Source organism: Petromyzon marinus, chromosome 48 (assembly GCF_048934315.1).
Source record: "Petromyzon marinus isolate PM22_M1 ecotype Great Lakes invasive population chromosome 48, UKy_Petmar_22M1.pri1.0, whole genome shotgun sequence".
NCBI lineage: Eukaryota > Metazoa > Chordata > Hyperoartia > Petromyzontiformes > Petromyzontidae > Petromyzon > Petromyzon marinus.
Genome location: NC_133714.1, coordinates 11,344,711 through 11,370,671, shown reverse-complemented (window position 1 = coordinate 11,370,671; position 25,961 = coordinate 11,344,711). Strand labels below are relative to the sequence as shown.

The following is a 25,961-nucleotide window of genomic DNA, read 5'->3' as shown; positions in this document are numbered from 1 at the left end:
GTACACGAGGGGGTGGGTGGCCAGCACCACGCCCGACTGCCTTAGTCTCCCCAGTGGCAATGTTTTTATCCACCGCACTAGGTACTCATTTGAGGCTGAGTCGACCTAGGGGAGGCCCAGGACCGGTTCAGATAATCGTCACTGGTGTTGGCCGTGAGCGGGAATCGAACCCGGGTGGCCAGGTTCATAGCGCAGTGCGCTAACCGCTACACTACCGCCCCTCCTAAATGCACACCCACACACTTGCACACCCACTCACACAAAGATCCCCCATATAGCCTTAACAGATTGTTCTGAGCAAGTGTTGTTAGCGAGCACCTATGAAGGCCGGAACGGCACACAAGGGGGTGGGTGGCAAGCACCACGCACGAGAACGCACCTCGGATTCGGAGTCGTCCCGCGAGGCAGCGCGCCGGTAGTAGCGCACTGAGCCGGCGTCATCTCCGTCCGATTTGGCTTTCACCTTCCCCTTCTTCATCAGGAAGTTGTCCGTCAGCCAGAACATGACGGCCTGAACCCCGCAGGCACCCACACACCAGCCACCAAGATTACCACACGGGGTGACCGTGCCACCCACACACCAACAGGCACGCCACGCAAAGTCATCGTGACACCCACCTACCAACGGGATGGCCACACGCAGTGCACAACCGTTTCACGACGCGCAAATAGTTAACGTTATTTCAGCTCAACTCCCTGCGGGTGAGTAAGAGGGCGACTCTCAAGGCCAGATTCAGCATTACTCATTCATCTAACTCACTCACCCACTCACTGAGGGTGAGTTAGAGGGCAACTCTCACAGCCAGAATCAGCATAAGTTAGATCAGAGATTCGCAAGCTTTTTCTCTTGAGACTGAGTCAAACATCTTCAGGACAAAGATCCGGGAAGACGGCACGAATTCCTGCAAAACGTCGCATTGAATAGCTACATTTTGGTTGTAAGATGAAGCAGCAAGAGAAGTGCTTGGACCTGCAGTGTGGTGAGTGGGTGAGTCGGTGAGTGTGTATGCGAGTAGTTAAGTGAGGGGGCAATTGAGTGGGTGATTGAGTATATTTGTGAGTGGGGCGAGTGGTAGTGTTGTGGTTAGCATGCACCGCTACCAACCCAGCGACCCGAGTTCGATTCCTGCTCATGGCCAGCACCAGTGGCGGTTATCTGAACTGATCCTGGGCCTTCCCTAGGTTGGCTCAGCCTCAAATGAGCGCCTGGTGCGGTGTGTAAAAACATCGCCACTGGGGAGACAAAGGCCGTCGGGCGTGGTGCTGGCCACCCACCTCCTTGTGTGCTGTGCCAGCCTTCATAGGTGCTCGCTAACAGCACTTGCCCCAACAGTCTGTTCAGGTTATACAGGGGATCTTTGACTTTGTTTTGGGGAGTGGGAGGATGCGAGTGATTGGGCGAGCGAAGTTATTGTGACCTGCCGTATTTAGGGGGCGCTACAGTGGCGAGATGTTAACTCCCTCGCCTGATATACAGGAGGTCGTGGGTTCAATCCCGACCCTGACACCTTCTGTATATTTGGAGTTTGCGTGTCTCTATCCCCATGGTCGCGCGGATTTTTCTCCGGGTCCTCCATTTTTTTCCTCCACATTTAGAATCAACATCACACGTTTAGAGTATTTGGCTGCTGCTATAGATTTCCACGTGATAAGTCGCTTCATTGGGCTATCATTTGTTATAGCCAGGGTCGCTTCTGAAAAAGAGCTATATACGGCTCATTGGGCCTTACCCGGAAAAATGAAAAAAAGTGAATAGTTTCGTTTTTAGTTTGTAGCAGTTGAACAGTGTGGATGAGACAAAGCAGTCAGTGTCTGGTTGGCCGAGTCCACAACATGGGCGGAGAATGAAGTTCACGGGAGCAGGCGACATCCCCGTCGAGTGGCAGGTGGTGAGCAACACTCACGTTGACCACGAACGGGACGATGAGCATCACGAGGGCCAGCTCCACTTGGGGGTTCGGAATGAGGCTCAGGATCAGCTCCTGCACCTGTGAAGCCAAGCGCACGCAAGCAAACGTGAAGCACATGCATGCCAAAGCGCAGCGCATGCACACGGACGTGAGCGGATACAGACACGTACAGACACAATGGACAGAGAGAGGAGACAAGTGTGACGAGCTGAAGACGCGGACTCACACTCAGACAAAAGGATACGGCATGGTCGCATGTCCGTGTGGACACACAGAACCAAGGGCGAGACAAGAAGACAAGCAAGACGAAAACGAGACACGGACAGACACACGGACAATACAACACCAACCACCATTCATGGCGGTGACATTACCACGGTGCTTGTGCCAGGCTAAGTACACACACGGACACACGGACACACGGATACAGAAACATGGACACGTGCACGGACGCAGAGGCATGGACACACGGGCAAAACACGAAGTGAGGTTAGACGTGTAGACGCTTAAGACACAGAAACACTAAACATAGCCACCTCAGTCAGTATCCATAATAGAGGGTTTTTGGGTCAAAAAGTGTAAATGTGTGTCGTTAAACCCGCCACCAACCGACACAGCCGACTAGTAAGGGTTGTGAAGTAAACAGAACGTGGCCAATTCGTCACTAGTACAGCACACCGGTTGTGTGTTGGAGAGCCAAGTCACAACATTTACAATCTGAGTATGACGTTTCGCCAGTAATTACAACTAGCTTCATCAGGTGACAATCAGATTTGTGGAGAACTCCACCTGCTTCGTTTTTTACAGTGAGGGAAAAAAGTATTTGATCCCCTGCTGATTTTGTGCGTTTGCCCACTGACAAAGAAATTATCAGTCTATAATTTTAATGGTAGGTTTATTTGAACAGTGAGAGACAGAACAACAAAAAAATCCGGAAAAACGCATGTCAAAAATGTTATAAATTGTTTTGCATTTTAATGAGGGAAATAAGTCTTTGACCCCCTCTCAAACAGAAAGATTTCTGGCTCCCAGGTGTCTTTTATACAGGTAACGAGCTGAGATTAGGAGCACACTCTTAAAGGGAGTGCTCCTAACCTCAGCTTGTTACCTGTATAAAAGACACCTGTCCACAGAAGCAATCAATCAGATTCCAAACTCTCAACCACGGCCAAGACCAAAGAGCTCTCCAAGGATGTCAGGGACAAGATTGTATACCTACACAAGGCTGGAATGGGCTACAAGACCATTGCCAAGCAGCTTGGTGAGAAGGTGACAACAGTTGGTGCGATTATTCACAAATGGAATAAACACAAAAGAGCTGTCAATCTTCCTCGGCCTGGGGCTCCATGCAAGATCTTACCTCGTGGAGTTGCAATGATCATGAGAACGGTGAGGAATCAGCCCAGAACTACAGGGAGGATCTTGTCAATGATCTCAAGGCAGCTGGGACCATAATCACCAAGAAAACAATTGGTAACACACTACGCCGTGAAGGACTGAAATCCTGCAGTGCCCGCAAGGTCCCCCTGCTCAAGAAAGCACATATACATGCCCGTCTGAAGTTTGCCAATGAACATCTGAATGATTCAGGGGACAACTGGGTATAAGTGTTGTGGTCAGATGAAACCAAAACGGAGCTCTTTGGCATCAACTCAACTCGCCGTGTGTGGAGGAGGAGGAATGCTGCCTATGACCCCAAGAACACCATCCCCACCGTCCAACATGGAGGTGGAAACATTATGCTTGGGGGGGTTGTTCTGCTAAGGGGACAGGACAACTTCACTACATCAAAGGGACGATGGACGGGGCCATGTACTGTCAAATCTTGGGTGAGAACCTCCTTCCCTCAGCCAGGGCATTGAAAATGGGTCGTGGATGGGTATTCCAGCATGACAATGACCCAAAACACACGGCCAAGGCAACAAAGGAGTGGCTCAAGAAGAAGCACATTAAGGTCCTGGAGTGGCCTAGCCAGTCTCCAGACCTTAATCCTATAGAAAATCTGTGGAGGGAGCTGAAGGTTCGAGTTGCCAAACGTCAGCCTCGAAACCTGAATGACTTGGAGAAGATCTGCAAAGGAGTGATCATACTTGTGCGCTGTTCTTGTGCGAAGTGGGGGTGGGATTAATGAGTCATCGTACATTATTCATGTGCATTATGCGAGCCCAGTGATCTTGTCCTTCCTGCCCACTGTGTGTACTAAAATATGGATATTGGTCGCAAAAGAAGATGGATTTTGGCTGAGCAATCATTGGAAGGATGTGATAAACCATTTCGGGTCTTAATTTATTGTGTTCACACTTACGGTGACTTTCAGACCGCATTCAATTCTTCCTCTCTTTCCCCCCTCCTCCATTCCGAGCATAGATGGACTCGTCTGTCTGAACAACCGCTAATTGCTGTCCGTGGTGCTACCGTTAGGAAAAAAATGCCACTTTTTTCAAATTTTCTTGCTGTGGTTTTCACACTTGATGATGATTGCTTGTGTTGCAATCGAAACGTCATGAGAATTGTATTGTTTTATTTTTATTATTTCCCTTCTACATGATTTTACCGAAAGAACCAAGAATTTGTATAAAATAAATTAGACACTACTTATTACTAAAATGCATACATAAATTAAAATGCATACATAAATTAAAATAAATTGAAATAAAAATATAATTTTACATCACTTTACCTTGCTGAGAGGAGTTGATAGCCTACAAGGGTTGTGCACTGAATGAGATTTACTGTACAGGCAGACTGAGGAGCGGCGCTTTGTTTCAGTCGTGAATGGGGTATACGCGGGTACGCGGTGACTCATCCCGACTCATACGAGTTTTAGCAAGCGGGTCGTATCCCAAACAAGACGTCGTATCCCAAGACATTTTTTTCTCGTCAAAACACGACGTATACCAAGTTCGACGTATTCCAAAGTGGTCGTATACCGAGGTATGACTGTACTTGCGTTTCTGTCCGTGCACTGGCAGAGCCAGTAGGGGGGGTGCGGTGGCACGTGCCCCCCCAATGATGATCCGATCGAAATTAGCGATTTCGATCAGATCATTGGGGTTTATTAGTAATAAATTGGCATTTTGCGATCCCCACTGCCACAGTGTAGCATATTATTATGTGCCAGGGACTCGATGAGATGATAGGACAATAGTCCGAGTCCATAATTGGCAATACGTAATGGCAAAGCAGTTACAAGTGACTCACATAATTGTGTGCAGTTGCGTATACAGTACACGACTTCCCTGAAGGCATACCTTCAAGCGAGCGCGATGCCGATCAAACACAGTTCTAATTCGACCCTCGATCGATGGCTGCGCCATCGCCGCACACACGTCGAATAAAAAGCAAGGGACAAGTCCTTACTTACTAACAACTCTATCATTTTTCATTGCTGGGGGGGTTGCCCTCCCTACCTGAAAATCCTGGCTCCGTCATTGCGTCCATTGCGTCCATCTACCGTGTGTGTTTGTCAGAAGGGCCTGGAGTACCGCCATGAGGTTCATGTAGCCTACATGCCCAGCCACCGCATGCCTAAACAGGTTTTGTTCGGCCGAATATAGGGGGCTAAATGGGCAAGGCACGGGCTAGAGAAGATATGGAGTGATGTGGTACAAGAGGATGTGGAGCTGAGTGGACTTGCCGATGACTGGTACCAGCGGTGTCAAAATCGGCCTCTGTGGAGGAGGCTCGGGAAGGACGCTACTGGGCAGTTTGAGGCAGTCGCCCTCCAGCAACAACGAAGGGTAGAGGAGCGATGCTCACTCAACGAGCGGAGCACCGGGTGGTGAAAACACAGCAAGTTGGCACAGGTGGTGCATCGGCCAGTTATCTCAGTCAGTTGACCCATGGCACCCGAGTCTGTCCCGTGACCTCCTGCCAGAGGGCGTTTGATACTTCACGTAGGCTTAATGTGCACATCACCTGGCACAAGCGCTGTGGTGATGTCACCGCCACTTAGTGGCGCATGGAGGCTGTTGTTGTGTATCTACTGTGTGTGTATGTGTATCTACTGTGTGTGTGTATTTACCATGTGTGTGTGCGCGTATCGACTGTGTGTTTATATGAACGCATTGGCGATTCGCAACCCTGGTCAGAAAATCTTGCAGGGTGTGTAAAAATCAGTTTTCATGATGTCGAACCAGTCGGAAGTTGATTACGGATTGTTTTATAAGGACCGGTGTGTTATGCTGTAATGGTGTACCGCTAAGGCGTACGCCATATGCATCTATCACTGTGTTTACAGTGCGTGTGCACGCACGTGTGTGCAAGCGATCAAAAACGAGCCTGACGCTCTCTGACCTTCTTCCAGAAAGGGATGAGGATGACAAGGAAGGTGATGGTCTTCTCGCAAGCCACCACGAGCAGGTACACGCCGCACTGCCCCACCCATGCGCAGCACCTGGGCGGTTCCCCTGGGGGCGAGGGTGGGGGGAGGGGTCACACGGGCACCTGCTCGCTCTCTACCACCCTTCGCACCAACCCCCGCTGGCGGTGGGGCGGCATCGGCTGAGTCGCGAATCGCCAAAGCCGTGCGGAGAGTTTGGTTGTTCGTGCAATCGCTCCGAATCGCGGTCCCATATTTTGCTAAAAATAGTACAAATCGTTTGCGAAATTATTCACTTGGGCAAAACACCACACCACCATGTAACCCCTGAATGTCAAACTACCGTTGACTGCGCCATCTGGAAAACTACCGTGGACTGTGCAGACTGGGAAACTACCGTGGACTGTGCAGACTGGGAAACTACCATTGACTGTGCCGTCTGTGAAACTACCGTGGACTATGCCGTCTGGGAAACTACCGTGGACTGTGCCATCTGGGAAACTACCATGGACTGTGGCGTCTGTGAAACTACCGTGGACTGTGCCGTCTGTGAAACTACCGTGGACTGTGCCGTCTGTGAAACTACCGTGGACTGTGCCGTCTGGGAAACTACCGTGGACTGTGCCGTCTGTCAAACTACCGTGGACTGTGCCATCGGGGAAACTACCGTGGACTGTGCCGTCTGGGAAACTACTGTTGACTGTGCCATCTGAGAAACTACCATGGACTGTGCCATCTGGGAAATTACCGTGGACTGTGCCGTCTGTGAAACTACCGTGGACTGTGCCGTCTGGGAAACTACCGTGGACTGTGCCGTCTGTGAAACTACCGTGGACTGTGCCATCTGGGAAACTCCCATGGACTGTGCCGTCTGGGAAACTACCGTGGACTGTGCCATCTGGGAAACTACCATGGACTGTGCCGTCTGGGAAACTCCCATGGACTGTGCCGTCTGGGAAACTACCGTGGACTGTGCCATCTGGGAAACTACCATGGACTGTGCCGTCTGTGAAACTACCGTGGACTGTGCCGTCTGTGAAACTACCGTGGACTGTGCCATCTGGGAAACTGCCATGGACTGTGCCATCTGGGAAACTACCGTGGACTGTGCCGTCTGTGAAACTACCGTGGACTGTGCCGTCTGTGAAACTACCGTGGACTGTGCCGTCTGTGAAACTACCGTGGACTGTGCCGTCTGGGAAACTCCCATGGACTGTGCCGTCTGGGAAACTACCATGGACTGTGCCATCTGGGAAACTACCATGGACTGTGCCGTCTGGGAAACTCCCATGGACTGTGCCGTCTGGGAAACTACCGTGGACTGTGCCACCTGGGAAACTACCATGGACTGTGCCGTCTGTGAAACTACCGTGGACTGTGCCGTCTGTGAAACTACCGTGGACTGTGCCATCTGGGAAACTGCCATGGACTGTGCCATCTGGGAAACTACCGTGGACTGTGCAGACTGGGAAACTACCGTGGACTGTGCCGTCTGTGAAACTACCGTGGACTGTGCCATCTGGGAAATTACCGTGGACTGTGCCGTCTGGGAAACTACCGTGGACTGTGCCGTCTGGGAAACTACCATGGACTGTGCCATCTGTGAAACTACCGTGGACTGTGCGGTCTGTGAAACTACCGTGGACTGTGCCGTCTGGGAAACTACCGTGGATTGTGCAGACTGGGAAACTACCGTGGACTGTGCCGTCTGTGAAACTACCGTGGACTGTGCCATCTGTGAAACTACCGTGGACTGTGCCGTCTGTGAAACTACCGTGGACTGTGCCGTCTGGGAAACTACCGTGGACTGTGCCGTCTGGGAAACTACCATGGACTGTGCCGTCTGTGAAACTACCGTGGACTGTGCCGTCTGTGAAACTACCGTGGACTGTGCCGTCTGGGAAACTACCGTGGATTGTGCAGACTGGGAAACTACCGTGGACTGTGTCGTCTGTGAAACTACCGTGGACTGTGCCGTCTGTGAAACTACCGTAGACTGTGCCGTCTGTGAAACTACCGTGGACTGTGCAGACTGGGAAACTACCGTGGACTGTGCCGTCTGGGAAACTACCGTGGACTGTGCCATCTGAGAAACTACCATGGACTGTGCCATCTGGGAAACTACCGTGGACTGTGCCGTCTGTGAAACTACCGTGGACTGTGCCGTCTGGGAAACTACCGTGGACTGTGCCGTCTGTGAAACTACCGTGGACTGTGCCGTCTGGGAAACTCCCATGGACTGTGCCGTCTGGGAAACTACCGTGGACTGTGCCATCTGGGAAACTACCATGGACTGTGCCGTCTGGGAAACTCCCATGGACTGTGCCGTCTGGGAAACTACCGTGGACTGTGCCATCTGGGAAACTACCATGGACTGTGCCGTCTGTGAAACTACCGTGGACTGTGCCGTCTGTGAAACTACCGTGGACTGTGCCATCTGGGAAACTGCCATGGACTGTGCCATCTGGGAAACTACCGTGGACTGTGCCGTCTGTGAAACTACCGTGGACTGTGCCGTCTGTGAAACTACCGTGGACTGTGCCGTCTGTGAAACTACCGTGGACTGTGCCGTCTGGGAAACTCCCATGGACTGTGCCGTCTGGGAAACTACCATGGACTGTGCCGTCTGGGAAACTCCCATGGACTGTGCCGTCTGGGAAACTACCATGGACTGTGCCGTCTGTGAAACTACCGTGGACTGTGCCGTCTGTGAAACTACTGTGGACTGTGCCATCTGGGAAACTGCCATGGACTGTGCCATCTGGGAAACTACCGTGGACTGTGCAGACTGGGAAACTACCGTGGACTGTGCCGTCTGTGAAACTACCGTGGACTGTGCCATCTGGGAAATTACCGTGGACTGTGCCGTCTGGGAAACTACCGTGGACTGTGCCGTCTGGGAAACTACCATGGACTGTGCCGTCTGTGAAACTACCGTGGACTGTGCCGTCTGTGAAACTACCGTGGACTGTGCCGTCTGGGAAACTACCGTGGATTGTGCAGACTGGGAAACTACCGTGGACTGTGCCGTCTGTGAAACTACCGTGGACTGTGCCGTCTGTGAAACTACCGTGGACTGTGCCGTCTGGAAAACTACCGTGCACTGTGCCGTCTGGGAAACTACCATGGACTGTGCCGTCTGTGAAACTACCGTGGATTGTGCCGTCTGTGAAACTACCGTGGACTGTGCCGTCTGGGAAACTACCGTGGATTGTGCAGACTGGGAAACTACCGTGGACTGTGCCGTCTGTGAAACTACCGTGGACTGTGCCGTCTGTGAAACTACCGTAGACTGTGCCGTCTGTGAAACTACCGTGGACTGTGCAGACTGGGAAACTACCGTGGACTGTGCCGTCTGGGAAACTACCGTGGACTGTGCCGTCTGTGAAACTACCATGGACTGTGCCGTCTGGGAAACTACCGTGGATTGTGAAGACTGGGAAACTACCGTGGACTGTGCCGTCTGTGAAACTACCGTGGACTGTGCCGTCTGTGAAACTACCGTGGACTGTGCCGTCTGGGAAACTACCGTGGACTGTGCAGACTGGGAAACTACCGTGGACTGTGCCATCTGGGAAACTATCGTGGACTGTGCCGTCTGGGAAACTACCGTAGACTGTGCCGTCTGTGAAACTACCGTGGACTGTGCAGACTGGGAAACTACCGTGGACTGTGCCGTCTGGGAAACTACCGTGGACTGTGCCGTCTGTGAAACTACCGTGGACTGTGCCGTCTGGGAAACTACCGTGGATTGTGCAGACTGGGAAACTACCGTGGACTGTGCCGTCTGTGAAACTACCGTGGACTGTGCCGTCTGGGAAACTACCGTGGACTGTGCAGACTGGGAAACTACCGTGGACTGTGCCATCTGGGAAACTATCGTGGACTATGCCGTCTGGGAAACTACCGTGGACTGTGCCGTCTGGGAAACTACCATGGCACCGTCCGTCATGGTGACCGCCTCACATTGCCGTAAGCATTACTGCCGGGGAAACTAATTGCCAAAACGCCCCTCTCACGGTTTCTCTAACCAAAATGCAATTCTTTACTTGGCCCGAGTCGACTTTCGTTCCAGGACATTAGTTTCGTTTTAATATTGATTTTCGCTTTCGGGTCACAGTAATGCAATGTCTTCAGCAGCATGGTTGCTTTTGCTCCAGTTTCTATTTCACTTCATTGCTGCACTTTGTTTACCACATAGTAGTAACATTCGGCTTTCGCAACGATTATTATCCATGAGAGGTTATTTGGTGTTAGATCACGTAAATATGTCCTTAAACCCGCTACCACCCAATACAACCAATTAGTAATGTTTGTCACGTAAATAAAACATGTAAATTCGTTACTAGTACAAGTAATAAATTGTACAAAACAACGAATTCCATGTTTTGTTTATGTAACAAACCTTACTAATTGGCTATGTAGGGTGGTGTCAGGTTTAAGGACATTCATATTTATGTAATCTAACCCAAATAAACATCTATCATGGAATTCTGCACATTTGTCATTTTAGTCACCCAGGTGATGCTCACAGATTAATCTCAACCTGGTCTCTTCACTTCTCACCTGGTTAAACCCGAACCATAACAAAACTTTTACGTCTGACCATCCATGTCAAATAGGCTGTCTTGACAGGAGCTTAGTTTGTCAATGAGCTATGGTCATACGCCGTCACCTTCTGTGCAAACACTGGAACCGCATCAACCTGTGGCGACCACGCTGAACCAACTTTCCGCCTAAAATTTTGCTTGAACCAGGTGGTGAAAATCCAAGTGACCCTCGGGATGGGTCTCATTCGCAAGTGATATTGGGCATTAGTCTGCCGATCGGGGGGAGAATCATTGTCGGCTGTGTATAATCCAAATTGAGCAATGTGCCAACTGTCGTGACTGCAGGAATTCATATTCTTTGGTTCTTTCAGTAAAGTCACATAGATAAAAATCAGTAAAGTCACATAGATAAAAAAACAATAAAAAAATAAAGTGAATAAAAATATAATAGAAGTAAAATAAAAAAAGTAAACACTAATGTAGACTGCAGCCTGGTTCTTAATCGGAGTGAGTGTACTGTCAGGCTATGATGTAGACTTTAGCAATGGTTATTAAGCTAGGCGAGTGTACTGGCAGTCTATTGTAGCCTGGTTCTTAAGCTCGGTGAGCGTACTGGCAGTCTATAATGTAGACTGTAGCATGGTTTATAAATGTGGTGAGTGCATTGGCAGTCTATGTCGACTGTAGCAATGGTTATTCAACTAAATGAGCATACTGGCAGTCTATAATGTAGACTGTAGCCTGGTTCTTAACCTCAGTGAGTGTACTGGCAGTCTATAATGTAGACTGTAGCAATGGTTATTAAACTGAGTGAGCGTACTGGTAGTCTATAATTTTGACTTATTCTTGGTTCTTTCGGTAATACAAATAAAATAAAAACGACGTTTCGATCACAACAAAAGTGATCGTTTGTGTTGTGATTGAAACGTCGTGGTTTTACATTCGACTTACGAACTTTCAGAGATACGAACAAACCTGTCCGTACGTCCAGTTGCTTGTTCGAACCGGAAGTCCTAAGTTCAACCACATAGATGGCTGCGGTGGCATTTACATCTGCAGAACGTGAAGAACCAGTGGCATCTACATCTGCAGAACGTGAAGAACCAGTGCCATCTACATATACAGAACGTGAAGAACCAGTGGCATCTACATCTCCAAAACGTGAAGAACCAGTGGCATCTACATCTACAGAGCGTGAAGAACCAGTGGCATCTACAGAACGTAAAGAACCAGTGGCATATATATCTAGATAACGTGAAGAACTAGTGGCATCTACATCTACAGAACGTGAAGAACCAGTGGCATCTACGTCTACAGGAGATTATACAACTTTTAAAGATATTCTCCGTGTTTAGTGTAGATGCCATACGTGTTTGGAATCGACAGTAGTAAAGTTGTACTTGCGGACAAATCGAATTACAAACAGACCTTTGTAACATAACCTGTTCGTAAGTAGAGGAGTCCCTGTCTCAATATTCCGTCTCTCAACCCAGCGGTGGGGGTTGTTACCAAACCCCCTAGGCGCTCACCGTACTCCCCGAAGCGCAGCGACTCCCACTGCCGCCACTCCACGAGACGCGACGCCGCCTTGATGCCCAGCCAGATGAGCACCATGCCCAGCGTGGCGTCCAGCAGGAAGTTAATGAGGTACCTGCGGCATCACGCGTTACGTTATACCATCGTGCCCAGCACCACCACCACGTGATGGTGATAAGCTGCCACTTCGTTTTAGAGCTATCACTTGTGATAGCTGGGTCGCTTTTTAAAAACTGCTATGTAGCATAGTGGGCCTTGCCTGGTAAAATAAAAAAAGTTTAGTTTATTAAACGAGTTTATTCAAGTATTAAAAACTTATATTCATAAACTAGTTTAATAAACTATTAAAAATTCGGATTGGCACGACTGGCACGATAGGCTACGTACGGTGCGAATGAAGTTCAACATAGATAAAAAAAACTTCACAGTTTAAACTTGCCAAATTTGAAAATGTACACTGCAAGTTACCCTACTGACGAATGCACAGACAGCTTGCCACTGGGGGTGACCCAAGGCTAGACCACACAGCAGCACTGCCCCCTAATGGCAGACGAATGCAAAGGGACAACTGCCTGTGGGGGTGCCCCAAGGCTAGACTACGCAGCAACATCGTCCCCTGCTGTGAAACGTCTGCACAGCAGCAATGCCTTCATTCGTGATGGTCGCCCTGCACTATGAGAACGATATTGCCCACGCCACATTAAACTATTAAGTGTATAAATAAATTAGCTTCGTATAATAATACAAACTATTACAATTTTTCTGGGTAAGGCCCATTGAGCTGTATATCGATTTTTCAGAAGCGACCCGGCCACAAATCATAGCTCAACGAAGTGGCTTATCGTGTAGAAATATATAGCAGGCAAATACTATAAACGCATGTATTTAAATGTGGAGGGAAAAACGGGAGAACCCGGAGAAAATTTCACTTAATTATGTGCAGAGACATGCAGACTCCAAATATACAGCAGACATCAGGGTCGGGGTTGAACCCACGACATGCTGTATACCAGGCAAGGTAGTTAACACCTTGCCACTGTGGCGCCCATGGACTCAATCATTTTTATTCATGAGTGCCACCAGCGGCCCAGATGCAAACGGGGGTGACGCGATGTTGGAGAAGCTGTCATTCACCACCATGTGACGGTGACGTCACCACAGTGCTTGCGCCAGGCTAAGTACGCTTTGAGGATAATGACGTGAAGTGTGGAAGGTGTTACGGCTTGACTGGCTGAGTCAGTCAAGCCATAACAGATGCACCACGCGAGCTCTCCACCATGCAAAGGTGCCGCATTTTAGCTTCCCGGCACTCGGCATTCATACACAGCAAGACAAAGATCCTACACTCGCCCAAATAGACTTGCGGCAAGTATGTTAGCGAGCACATATTAGGCCGGCATACGGGGAAGGGGTACCGCTAGCACCACACCCGGCCGCCTGTCTCCCCAGTGGCGATGTTTACACACCACACCGCCAGGCACTCATTTAAGTCTGTGTCCACCTACGAGAGGCGCAGAACTGGTTCGTATACTATCCGTTTTTATCGATGAGTTTTTGGCACTGATCCCTGTGCTCCCTGTGGTCCAGTTTTCTCTGAGGCGAGTCCCTAATAGCAGTAACAACACGACTTTACACAAACGTTTCCTTCACATTGGATCAACTCCACGAGAGCTATCATGCCTTCCGTGCTACGGACGGACAGACGGACGGGCAGAGATGGACGTACAGGGAGCACGGGTCCTCCTCGGTGAGCTCCGACAGGTACACGTTGGCAAAGTGGATGAAGAGCTGCCCGAAGATTTGCTTGGAAGTGTCGTAAAGCCTGGAAACAGCAAAGGACACGTGGGGAAACGAATAGACCGTTAAGACGAGCAGATGGACAGAAAGAAAAATAGCCCAAGGGACCGGCAGGGCAGGCCAATATTTGAGTTTGTGGAGTTTGTATGTTATCCGCCTTTTCGACAGAGTGCGGCGGGTGTGCGAGTGTGCGTACAGCAGAGGTGTAGGGAATTTCAACAGGGCCTACATCAGTTTAACATGTAGGCTTTCGCGACCTTTATTGACCTGGTCAAGTTCTGGGGTTTTGGGCTATTCTCCGTGCTTTCATCTGGTCTTTATCTTGTGTACAATCTCCGTCTGGTCTTTATCGTGTGTACAATATCAGTTTCAGTAAAAATCTGTCAACTATGAGGTATCACTCAAGTCTCAAGGTAATTTTGTTGAACCGGGGGTGAGAAGTCAAGAGACCAGCACAGAAGTCTTATTCGCGAGGGTGACCTGGGTCACGGAAATGCCGAAAAGCAAAAAAAAGCGATGCGAACAGTCATGTAATCATGCGAGACAGCGAGGATATTACACAAACGCAAATCAAAGTTAGATAATAAACTGGCTCGGGCAGATTATTCCCGATTCATCGTCGTACAATTACACAACTTAAGTTTGAGAAACAGTCAACAGATATACGGTGACTATTGCGCTAATATGTAAACTGACAAGAACATACTCGTCAAGTTAAGTGGGCAATGTTAGTTTATGGGTGATGTTAGCGTACCCGTCAACCCCTTATCAGTGCCCTACCTTATTACAGACCAATTCAGACCTTATTAGTCACCCCGTGCCCTTATAAATCTCAACGTTTATCCTACAAAGTAACATCACAAGGAGAGAAACACAAACTAGACGAAACAAGTTTTTGTTGTTGCCCGTATTGAAACGGTCGTACGCCGTATGGACCTGAAAACTCAATTTCCCTGTACAAGAATACAGATAAACCGTATGGGTTGACAGGTATGTATTAATTTATGGGTGATGTTAGGCTACGGCCGATGCAAGTCTACGTGTGATATAAGTCTATGATCAATATATGCCTATGGGCAATGTAAGTCTAATAGCAGTGTAGGTCTACAGTTACTATTATACTCATACTAGTTTTACTACCCGGCTTCGCCCAGGACTTGGATTCACCACGCTCGGCGGCCTTTGTCTCCCTAGTGGCGATGTTCACACACCACACCAGTTACTCGTTTGAGGCTGAGTCGACCTAGGGGAGGCCCAGGACCGGTTCAAATAATCGTCACCGGTGGTGGCTGTGAGCGGGAATCGAACTCGGGTCACCGGGTTTGTAGCGCAGCGCGCTAACCACTACACTACCGCTCCCCCCACACACGCGTACGCGTCCATAGGTACACATACACGCGCTTGCTGCAGACACACACAACTTTTAGGGTGCGTACGGAGATAAACGACTGAAATAATAAAGCAATGCTGCGCGAAGAACACCTTAGAACTGCAACACATTTGTATGGCACTGTACCCGCAAAGGGTTGGGGGGGGGTGCGTGACATGAACAGGCACACTGCGTTACGCTTCCTCATACGGGTCACATGACAGATGTGATGTCACAGCACACTTGCCGTGCAAAATATATGCATTATTGCGCCCCTCCCCCCAAAAAAAATACAAAAGTCTATTCGATTAATTATTGCATGGTGTAGTCTGGAAAGTACCCACATGGCAAATTTCAAGTTTGTTGCATGTTGGGAAGTACGCTAAACACATTCACAAATTTCCCTTTTATATATATAGATGTAAACAGACAAGGACATATTAGGTAAAAAACGCCATTGCAAGTGAATATTATCACAGTGATCCAGCAGGGATGACGTAGACGCTGTGACGTAGATGCTGTGATGTAAATGTTGTGAACTCACCAGATCCTCCAAGGCCTCCTCTCCCCACATGGCTCTCGAAATCGCTTCACTGTGACACAAGACAGAGGTAAAGACAAAGATCCCCCACACAGACTAAATATGACGATTGGGGAAACTGCTGTTAGCGAGAAACACCTATCCAGGCCGGCAGGTTACGTGGCCGGCACCTCGCCTACCCGGCCACCTTTGTCTCTCCATTGCTAGTGTTTGCGCACCATACCAGCTACTCGCGTAAGGTCAAGTCCATGAAGGCGAGGCCCGGGACTGGTTCAAATATCGCTCACCACCGATGACAATCAGTCGTGCCCAAGAATCAAAATTGGCTCACACGGGTTCGTGGCACACTGCACTAACCACTGCGCCACCGCTCCACCCGGGATGAATAAACAACATTTATACTGGACATCTGTGAAACAAGAGCTTTATAGCTCATCGAATTCCTCCAGCATGAATGAATATTGATTCTGACATTTCCTCATTATGAATAACAGGAATGACACATCATCAGACGAGATGGACTGTGTAGATTGGCTTGGATATTCTCAACAGGGGTGTTACACTGCATTCATCCATTCGGCCCACGGACCGCACACAAAGACAAAGATCTCCCGTGTAGCCTACGCAGGCTGCTTGGGCAAGTGCTGTTCACGAGGACCTGTGAAGACTGGCACAGCGCACCTATGAGGGGATCATGTGGCCAGCACCACGCCCGACTGCCTTCGTCTCCTCGGTGGAGATGCTAATACAGCGCGCCAGGTACTCATTTGATGCGAAGTCGACCTAGGGGAGGCCCAGGACCAGTTCAGATATTCGTCACTGGTGTTGGCCGCGAGCGGGAATCAAACTCAGGTCGCCAGGTTCATAGCGCAGTGCAGCGCAGTGCAAACCACCGCTCCACATTTAAAAACAGGCATTTAGAGTATTTGGTTACTATAAAATATCCAGGTGATGATGATCAGCCGCCACTTCATTGAGCTATCAATTGTGATGGCCAGGTCGCTTCTGGAAAAGAGCTGTACAGCTCAGTGGGCTTTACCTGGTAAAATATAACATGGTTGAATAGTTTCTAGTCATTTGGATCGCCATCCATTCTAAACGATGCACCTCCTGTCCACACCTCACTCGCAACCCTTCACAGTTTGTACGATGTAATTAATCAGCACGTGCTCTCTGATCCGGGTGTTCCTGTTTATCAGTGTAGATCAAACGCATGTAGATCAAACGCATATACTGTAAAGATATTCACTCATATAGATACAAACATCTATATGGTGTCGGGTGCAAGTGCTGATTTGGCCCAGGACCGGTTCAGATAATCGTCGCTGGTGTTGGTCGTGAGTGGGAATCGAACTCGGGTCGTGAGGTTCTTAGCGCAGCACGCTAACCGCTACATTATCATTCCCAAACATGCACAAAGACAAAGATCCCCCGTGTTGCCTTAACAGACTGTTGGGGCAAGTGTTGTTAGCAAACACTTATGAATACTGGCACGGTACACAAGGGGGTGGGTGGCAAGCACCACTCCCAACTGCCTTTGTCTCCCTAGTGGCGACATTTACATAGGTACTCATTTGAGGCCGAGTCGACCTACACACAAACCACACACACACAAACACACACGTGCACAGGAGCTCCACACAGGGATGGTGATGTGTCCCAGCGTACCGCCCTGGTTAGCAGCACATTAACCACACACAGACACGGGCACGCACGCCGTCCCGCTTCACTCGCAGTGGCCGCTGTGCACAAGCGTCTATGGTGGCCGAATGTGAAGGGTGACACCGCAACATTTCTCAACTGGGATCACCCAGAGCAACACTGCCCCCTTACTATCATAATAATGCAGAGAGACAGCTGCCACTGGGGGTGCACTAGGGCTCCACCAAACAGTATAAACATAAACATCGCCACCGGCTTCTGGTTGGCCATTGATCAAAGACGGGCACTGCATCGCGTCCTTTCATATGCGCTTCTGTGGCCGTCTGGAACGCTCTTCTTTTACATACGAGGAAGCCATTGGAAGGTATGGCCTTTCGTGGCCACAGCTTGCAGCCCTACACCTAACAACAGCAGGCAAGACCTAGTGCTCACCCATCCTGATATTCACCCTTATTAGCTTTGAACTGCATCGTTAAACCCCAAGTAAAAAAAAAACATAACCTTTGTTTCCAAATATAGAGCACTAACAACACTCATGATGCTCCGTGCCAGATTATGTAGAGACCGGTAAATCCGGTTCTCAGAAAGTTGTTTGTTGTTGTAGAGCAAAGTTCAAACACACAGACCCGACACCCCTGAGATCCTGGGTTCCAATCCGGGTTTGCATGACTTGTCCAACAGCGGTGATTACACCGGGTTCTCAAAGACTCACTAAGACTCACACGTATACCCAGACTCACACGTAGACCCACAGACTCACAAGTAGACCCAAAGACTCAGAAGTAGACCCAAAGACTCACAAGTAGACCCAAAGACTCGCACGTAGACCCACAGACTCACACATAGACCCACAGACTCACACGTAGACCCACAGATTCACAAGCAGACTCACAGCTTCACAAGCAGATTCACACCTAAACCCACAGACTCACACATAGCACGAATTTGAGATCAAACCAGGTTCTAAAGTGTAGCGGAGTGGATGGTCTCACCCCTGTCACCGGTAGCTCAGACAGAGATGCACACATTCTAAATGTTGTGGATTCATTCATCAAACACACCGGTGGGCTGAAGAAATAATTGGCGTTTTGTTAACGTGACACATTTTTTTACTGATTGGCCGTGTCGGGTGGTGGAGGGTTGCGACACATTTATAATAACGCGATCTTACCCAAAAACCTTTATAATGAACTAGCTTTACTACCTGGCTTCGCCCGATTCTTGTCTTGGATTAATACACGGCCTACGTGGAGGGTGGGGGGGATGCATGACGTCAGCAGGTACACTGCGTAACGATGCCGAATGCGGGTGACATCACAGATGTGACCTAACCACTCACTTGCCGTGCAAAATATATCCATTATTGAACCCCCATCCCCCACCCCAAAATACAAACGTCTATTTTTATACTTTTTGCATTGTGTACAGTCTGGAAGCTACCCACATGCCAAATTTCAAGTTTGTTGCATGTTGGGAAGTATGCTAAACATTTCGAACACACACACATTCACAAATTTCCCTTTTTTATATATAGATAGAATAGCTTTACTACCCGGCTTCAGGGACTTGGATTCACCATGCCCGGCCGCCTTTGTCACCCCAATGGCGATGTTCACACACCACACCAGTTACTCGTTTTAAGCTGAGTCGACCTAGGGGAGGCCCAGGACCGGTTGAAATAATCGTCACCGGTGGTGGCTGTGAGCGGGAATCGAACTCGGGTCACCGGGTTCGTAGCGCAGCGCGCTAACCACTACACTACCGCTCCCCCCACACACACACGCGCGTGCGTCCATAGGTACACATACACGCGCTTGCTGCAGACACACACAACTTTCAGGGTGCGTACGGCAGTAAACGACTCAAATAGTAAACCAATGCTGCGCGAAGAACACCTTAGACCTGCAACACATTTGTATGGCACTTTACTCGCGCCGGTTTGGGGGGGGGATGCGTGAAATCAGCAGGCACACTGCGTAACGCTTCCGCACACGGGAGACATTACAGATGTGACGTCACAGCTAACATGCCGTGCAAAATATATCCATTATTGCGTCCCCCCCCCCCCCCCATAAAAAATATATATACAAAAGTCTATTTTTATACTTTTTGCATGGTGTACAGTCTCGAAACTACCCACATGCCAAATTTCAAGTTTGTTGCATGTCAGGAAGTATGCTAAACATTTCGAAGACACACATATTCACAAATTTCCCTTGCATATAAAGATAATACTAGTCGCGAAAGCCTACGTGTTAAACAGAGATGCACAGGCTCGCACAGAAAATCAAAGACTCATACAAATACCAGAAAGTAAATCGAAAGTATTTAAATTGAAGCATTTCTGGCAGATCGTAACATTGGTACAATACCGAAACAGAGGATGCTCAGTAGCTCATTGTGCATCTATACTATGAAAAGTAAGTGTATATTATTAATATATTAAGATATATTACCGTGTCTTATTATACTATTTGTATTACTATTCATTGTTTATCATGTATGCGGCGGAATAAAATATATGAATCGGGTACACATGAGACTATTGGCAACTGAATGTTCGCCGTGGAATGTAAAACAAGTAGTGGCGTAATGGTTAATTTTGTAAACACTCGAGTGCGCTGTGGCGAGGTACACGGTAGGTAAAACGGGACTGGGTTTCAATGGGTTGAGCACATTGTGGCGAAAGTGATTAGAGTGGCAGTTTGTAAATTGGGGTTATTACTGGAGATTATTTAGATTATTTGGCTGCTGTAAATGTACATGTGATATGCAACTTCCTTGAGCTATCATATTGTCCCTAGGTCGCTTCTGAAAAAGAAGCTAATAGCTGAGTGGGCTTTACCTGGTAAGATAAACATAATTTCGTTTCTATTTCTATATATTTTTTAAGTGATTTGCTTACATCTCCTATGCTGTGCACTCGTATCCTGTTTTTGTATTGTTTGTTGTTGGAGCTATCTGACCCTGTGCCGCTGTTTGACATCTGTGAAAAAGAGCTTCATAGCTCATGGGATTCCTCCTCCTGCAGTATAGAGACTCTGATTCTTATTCTAATTCATATCAAGACCCACAGACTCACGCATGGGACTGTGATTAAGCCGGGTTGATGGTCTCGCCCCGCACGCAACACGAAGAGCGGCTGGCGCGCCACCGGCGCCCACTTACGCATGAGCGTGCTGAAGGCCACCAGGGCCAGCAGGGCCTGTATGAACACGCCAAACTGGTCCATGAGGGCGCCGTTCTCGCAGCCGTGGGGACGGCCTGCAGGGTTGCTGGCGGGGCCCGTGATTGGGGAGAGCACGGGCCCCGTGGCGCCCGTCCCGCTCCCCACCGACGCATTCCCCGGCGGTCCGTTCATCACCGACACGGCAGTGGTGGCGGTGGTAGCGGCCCACTAGCACTGGGGGTGGCGTGGGGACATCCGCCTCTCTGGTTGCTGCATCTGCGGAGGGTCGTCATCATCAGCCGTGTTAAATCCACCGCCGAATGAAGGATATTTCCACACCGCCACCACCCGTCTCGATCCTGCGATGTAATAGAATCCACCCAACACCGACCTTCACACGAGCTGATTTCATCAATCATCAGCCACTGTTGGATGAGAGCCTCCCTCCAAGCCTCTCTCTTCTACAGTACATCAGCCATGGTTAATCCACTGCTAGATGAGGGCCTCCCCGGAACTGACGCCAACTCTCAATGACCCTGGGGTGCAACAAATCAACCGAGTAGCACGCGAAATGATTTAATCGCTCCATCTCCCCCAGCGGAGCGTCCTAGCCGCTACGTAACTCAACCCAAGCGCGCTCACCTTTCTTCACGGAAGAATGCGATGCTGCATCCAAACTGCTCCATGTCCCCTTATCCGCGTGTTCCTCTCCCTGTCGCTCGGTGTTAATCATCACGGTCGCGGTCCACTACTGCATTGGAGATCGATTGCGACGATGTCTCGAACCTGTGCGTGTCCACGAATCTGCGTAGCTGCTTCTCTTTCAACCTCGCAGTGTCCACGGCGAACTGTGTCTCGTCAATAAGCTCACGTCTCAGTGGGGGTTGCCTGGTAGGGTTGCGATGGTTTAGTTCGACTTGTACTGTATGTGTTTGGGCGATTTGTTTGCCAGACCTGTACTTTGCACTCCTATCGTGTTTGTGTGCTGTTGTTGTAACGTTCTTACCCCGGGCCCCGACTGGACATCTATGAAAAAGAGCTTGATGGCTCATCGGATTCCTCCTGCAGTGTAAATAAATATTTAAATATGCGTGAATGATGACAATGCAAGAGAATGACGGTCCTATAAATGTCGATGGCGAATGAATTCAATGTACGGGAACGAAGGCTGCGCGGGTGAACAAGATCAATGAAATCGCTGCGCTCAAGCGGCAACAGTGGATGAGTGTAGGCGAATGGTAACAAGAGCTGTGCGAGCGTACATCGCGAGCAGTCACGGCGCGAGTTAGAAACCCGGGTGGTGATTGTGAGGGTGGTTACGGTGGTGATGACCATGGTGATTGTGATGGTGGTGATTGTGATGGTGGTGATTGTGATGGTGGTGTTTGTGAGGGTGGTGATTGTGAGGGTGGTGTTTGTGATGGTGGTGATTGTGATGGTGGTGATTGTGAGGGTGGTAATTGTGAGGGTGGTGATTGTGATGGTGGTGATTGTGGTGATTGTGAGGGTTGTTATTGTGATGGTGGTGATTGTGAGGGTGGTTATTGTGAGGGTGGTGATTGTGAGGGTGGTGTTTGTGATGGTGGTGATTGTGAGGGTGGTTATTGTGAGGGTGGTGATTGTGATGGTGGTGATTATGATGGTGGTGATTATGATGGTGGTGATTGTGGTGATTGTGAGGGTAGTTATTGTGAGGGTGGTTATTGTGAGGGTGGTGATTGTGATGGTGGTGATTGAGGGTGGTTATTGTGAGGGTGGTGATTGTGATGGTGGTGATTGTGAGGGTGGTGATTGTGAGGGTGGTGATTGTGGTGATTGTGAGGGTAGTTATTATGAGGGTGGTTATTGTGAGGGTGATTGTGAGAGTGGTGATTGTGATGGTGGTGATTGTGAGGGTGGTTATTGTGAGGGTGGTTATTGTGAGGGTGGTTATTGTGAGGGTGGTGATTGTGAGAGTGGTGATTGTGAGGGTGGTGATTGTGAGGGTTGTTATTGTGAGGGTGGTGAATGTGATGGTGATTGTGAGGGTGGTTGTGAGGGTGGTGATTGTGAGGGTGGTGATTCTGAGGGTGGTGCTGGCGACGGTAGCGAAAGTGGCGATGGTGGTGATTGTGAGGGACGTGATTGTGAGGGTGGTGGTGATTGTGAGGGTGGTGGTGGCGGTGATGGTGGTGGTGGCGGAAGCGATGACGGCGGTGGTGGCGGTAGCAGTAACAGTGGTGGTGACACACTGTACTGTACAGTACGCGTACAGTGCGTGGTACATTCACTTGGACGCGCCATGAGTCGGTCCACCCACCACCACAGGCCCGGGGCTCTCACCGTGGCACTCGCAGATCCCCGGCGTCCCCCGGCGTCCCACGGCGTCCCCCGGCGTCCCACGGCGTCCCCCGGCTTGCTGAGACCCCGAGTCCCGTGATGTCGCTCTCGCGGGCTGGCAGGCAAAGCGTCAACAATGACGTCGACGCGCAGTGGATTTAATTTGGGTGGCGTCACGACGCACACGGGGAGCGGTGAACGTGCGTGACGTCACCGCGCAAAGCGCGTTGCGCGGTGGGAACGTCATCGCGCACGGAAACGATCGTTGTTTCGCGACGTGACCACGGCACACGACGTCAACGCGTCGGCGGTGAACGCTGATTGTGGTGACGTCATCGCACCAATTGTCTCTCCCACCCTCCTAGCGTTCGTGACGTCACCACGCGCGGACACTCTCTACGTCACCGCATCGGTTTAACCGCGGTGACGTCTTCGCGCCAGTTGTTTCTAGTCGTGCTGACGTCGTCACGCACAGGCGCGTTATGACGTCTTCCGCGAGGGGTTGGTTGACACAGAGTAGCCGCGGTTACGTCATCTCGCGAGGAAATTTGCGTGCAACTGATGTCATCGCGATATTCAATTGTAACAATGCCATTGTAATACGCAAAAGTAGTAGGGCTTTCGCGACCAATATTAACCATAACGGAGGTTTTTTTTTAGTTAGATCGCGTGAAGATAAATGTGTTGTTAAACCCGCCACTACCCGCCACGGTAAATCAGTAAGGTTGTCTTGTAAGCAAAACATGCCAATTAGTTACTAGTACAGCACACCGGATGTGTGTTGGAGCGTAAGCCCACAATAAAATGTACAATCCACCCAAGGCAAGGAATGATGCCTCAATCGTGAAACGACGCATTCATATGAACCTGTGGCGATCGTGGATCATGACCGCTGTGCGATCCACAGACATGACCACGGAGGCCATGGCAGCATTACCTCCATTGTTTTTGGAGAGTAAACATTTCTTAACATACTCTTTGGTTCTATTGGGTAAAGTCACGTAGGTGAAAATAAAATAACAAAAAATCACGACGTTTCGGCCACAACACAAGCGGCCTTCATCAGGTGAAGGGACGAGACTGTCTGGAGGACAGCGCTGGAGTGGAAGAAGCCACGCTTAGATCACGGCCTTTAAGCTGTGTGAGAAGAAAACAAAGCGCCTTGACAAAGGAATTAGCATAGAATTTAGCATTGAAATGGCTCATTGAAATAGCTAAGTTAAAGTATACACATCCGCAGAGGTACCCCTTGACAAAGGAATTAGCATAGAATTTAGCATTGAAATAGCTGAGTGATTGGCTAGTAACTGGTCACAGAAATAACTATGTTAAAGTCAGAGCATATACATTCACCGAGGCACCTAGTACAAATCAAACAGGAGAATTTAGCGAAACACAACCACGCTCAGACAGCAGACCTTTAAACTGTGTGCGAGCAAACAAGGTGTTCTGACAAAGAAATTAGCATAAAAATTAGCATTTGATTGGCCGATTTTAGAAAAGAGGTGGTGTACGTGCCGGTGGACTTGCCGTTTGGCGCGGGGGGAGGGGGGGAGGGGGAGTTTACCTATTGATGGTGTGAAAAGGGAATTTATAAGAGCTGCGAAAGTTTGGGGTACCACTACTTGAAAAAATATACTGTACCATTGAAATGAGTTTAATGTTTAGTTCGATTTAGAACATCTTTCCAATGGTTGCTTAATTTGAAACCATCTCGGTTGAAATTGTGTCTGTGTTTGTAGATCTGAATTGCTTCATGAACAAATCTCTGATAAAAGCCCGTGGGTTTGCAAAGAATCTTGGTATCGGAGAAAATTATATCGTGATTCCCCACAGCATTGTAACAGTGATCAGCCACGGCAGAAGAATTCGTTTTGCCGTGTTTCAAATCTGATTTGTGCTCGCGAATTCGGTCAGAGACATGTCGCTTTGTCTCCCCGATATAGCAATCACCGCAGGTACAACTCAATTTGTAAACCCCGGGGTACTGTAAGTCAGGAATGACATCCTTCACGGATGGGATCAGATCACGAATTTTGTGTACTGTATTGAACCGGACCTGGATCTTGTGTTTGTTTATAATTTTGGAAATCTTTTTTAGTAAAATCTTTTTAGTAACGCCTCGTCCCTTCACCTGATGAAGGCTGCTTGTGTTGTGGCCGAAACGTCGTGATTTTTTGTTATTTTATTTTCACCTACGTGACTTTACCCAATAGAACCAAAGAGTATGGATCCTAGCAGTCACGAAAGCTTTAAATCTAGAATAGAACATTTCTTAACTTCCTCATGGGATCTCCTTTGCCAGTACCAAAATATGATAGGTTTCCCCTTTTTTTCTGGCAACAAAACAGGTGTTAAGATGTTAAAACACCAAACTGAAGCCTTTTACAAGGAATCATGTCTGCATTAACCAGAATGCTTGTGGTCAGAATGCAAACAAAAAACATACTCTGATAATATGATGCATTGTCTTTGAGCCTTGTCTCAAAACGGTGTTAGACCAGAGGACGCCAAAATGCCACCTCCACAGCTTCGTTTGTCAAGATTTCTCTGACGTTACATTTACATACAAATTTAATCTCTAGCCCCGCCAACTCAAACCTTTATAACTCCCTGCCTTAGCAGTGCTCCCACCATATATTCTCAGCAGCTCTCTCGCTATATTTTTCACCTGATGACGATTGCTTGTGTTGTGATCGAAATGTCGTGATATTGTTTGAATTTTTATTATTTGTTCTATCTACGTGGCCTTACCGAAATAATTCCTGCAGTCACGAAAGTTTGAAG

At 48.9% G+C, this 25,961-nt stretch overlaps 1 protein-coding gene across 3 annotated transcripts in view; it reads right to left on the bottom strand.

The window, feature by feature from the left end:
• STIMATE (STIM activating enhancer) overlaps positions 1-23,416 on the bottom strand; it is a 28,976-nt gene extending 5,560 nt beyond the window's left edge. Inside the window, exons 1-8 of one of the 3 annotated variants that reach the window (XM_076074543.1) lie at positions 23,178-23,404; positions 21,862-21,917; positions 20,855-21,131; positions 14,044-14,139; positions 12,311-12,432; positions 6,207-6,319; positions 1,905-1,988; positions 380-511 (exon numbers count right to left, since the gene is read on the bottom strand). In XM_076074543.1, the coding sequence (XP_075930658.1) occupies positions 380-511; positions 1,905-1,988; positions 6,207-6,319; positions 12,311-12,432; positions 14,044-14,139; positions 20,855-21,131; positions 21,862-21,907 (870 nt within the window). In that variant the 5' untranslated portion in view covers positions 21,908-21,917; positions 23,178-23,404. Of the gene's footprint in view, positions 1-379; positions 512-1,904; positions 1,989-6,206; positions 6,320-12,310; positions 12,433-14,043; positions 14,140-16,027; positions 16,077-20,854; positions 21,132-21,861; positions 21,918-23,177 lie in introns of all 3 variants that reach the window. The other 2 variants (XM_032972494.2, XM_076074544.1) reach the window with 2 other exon arrangements.
• Between the last annotated feature and the right edge of the window lie 2,545 nt (positions 23,417-25,961).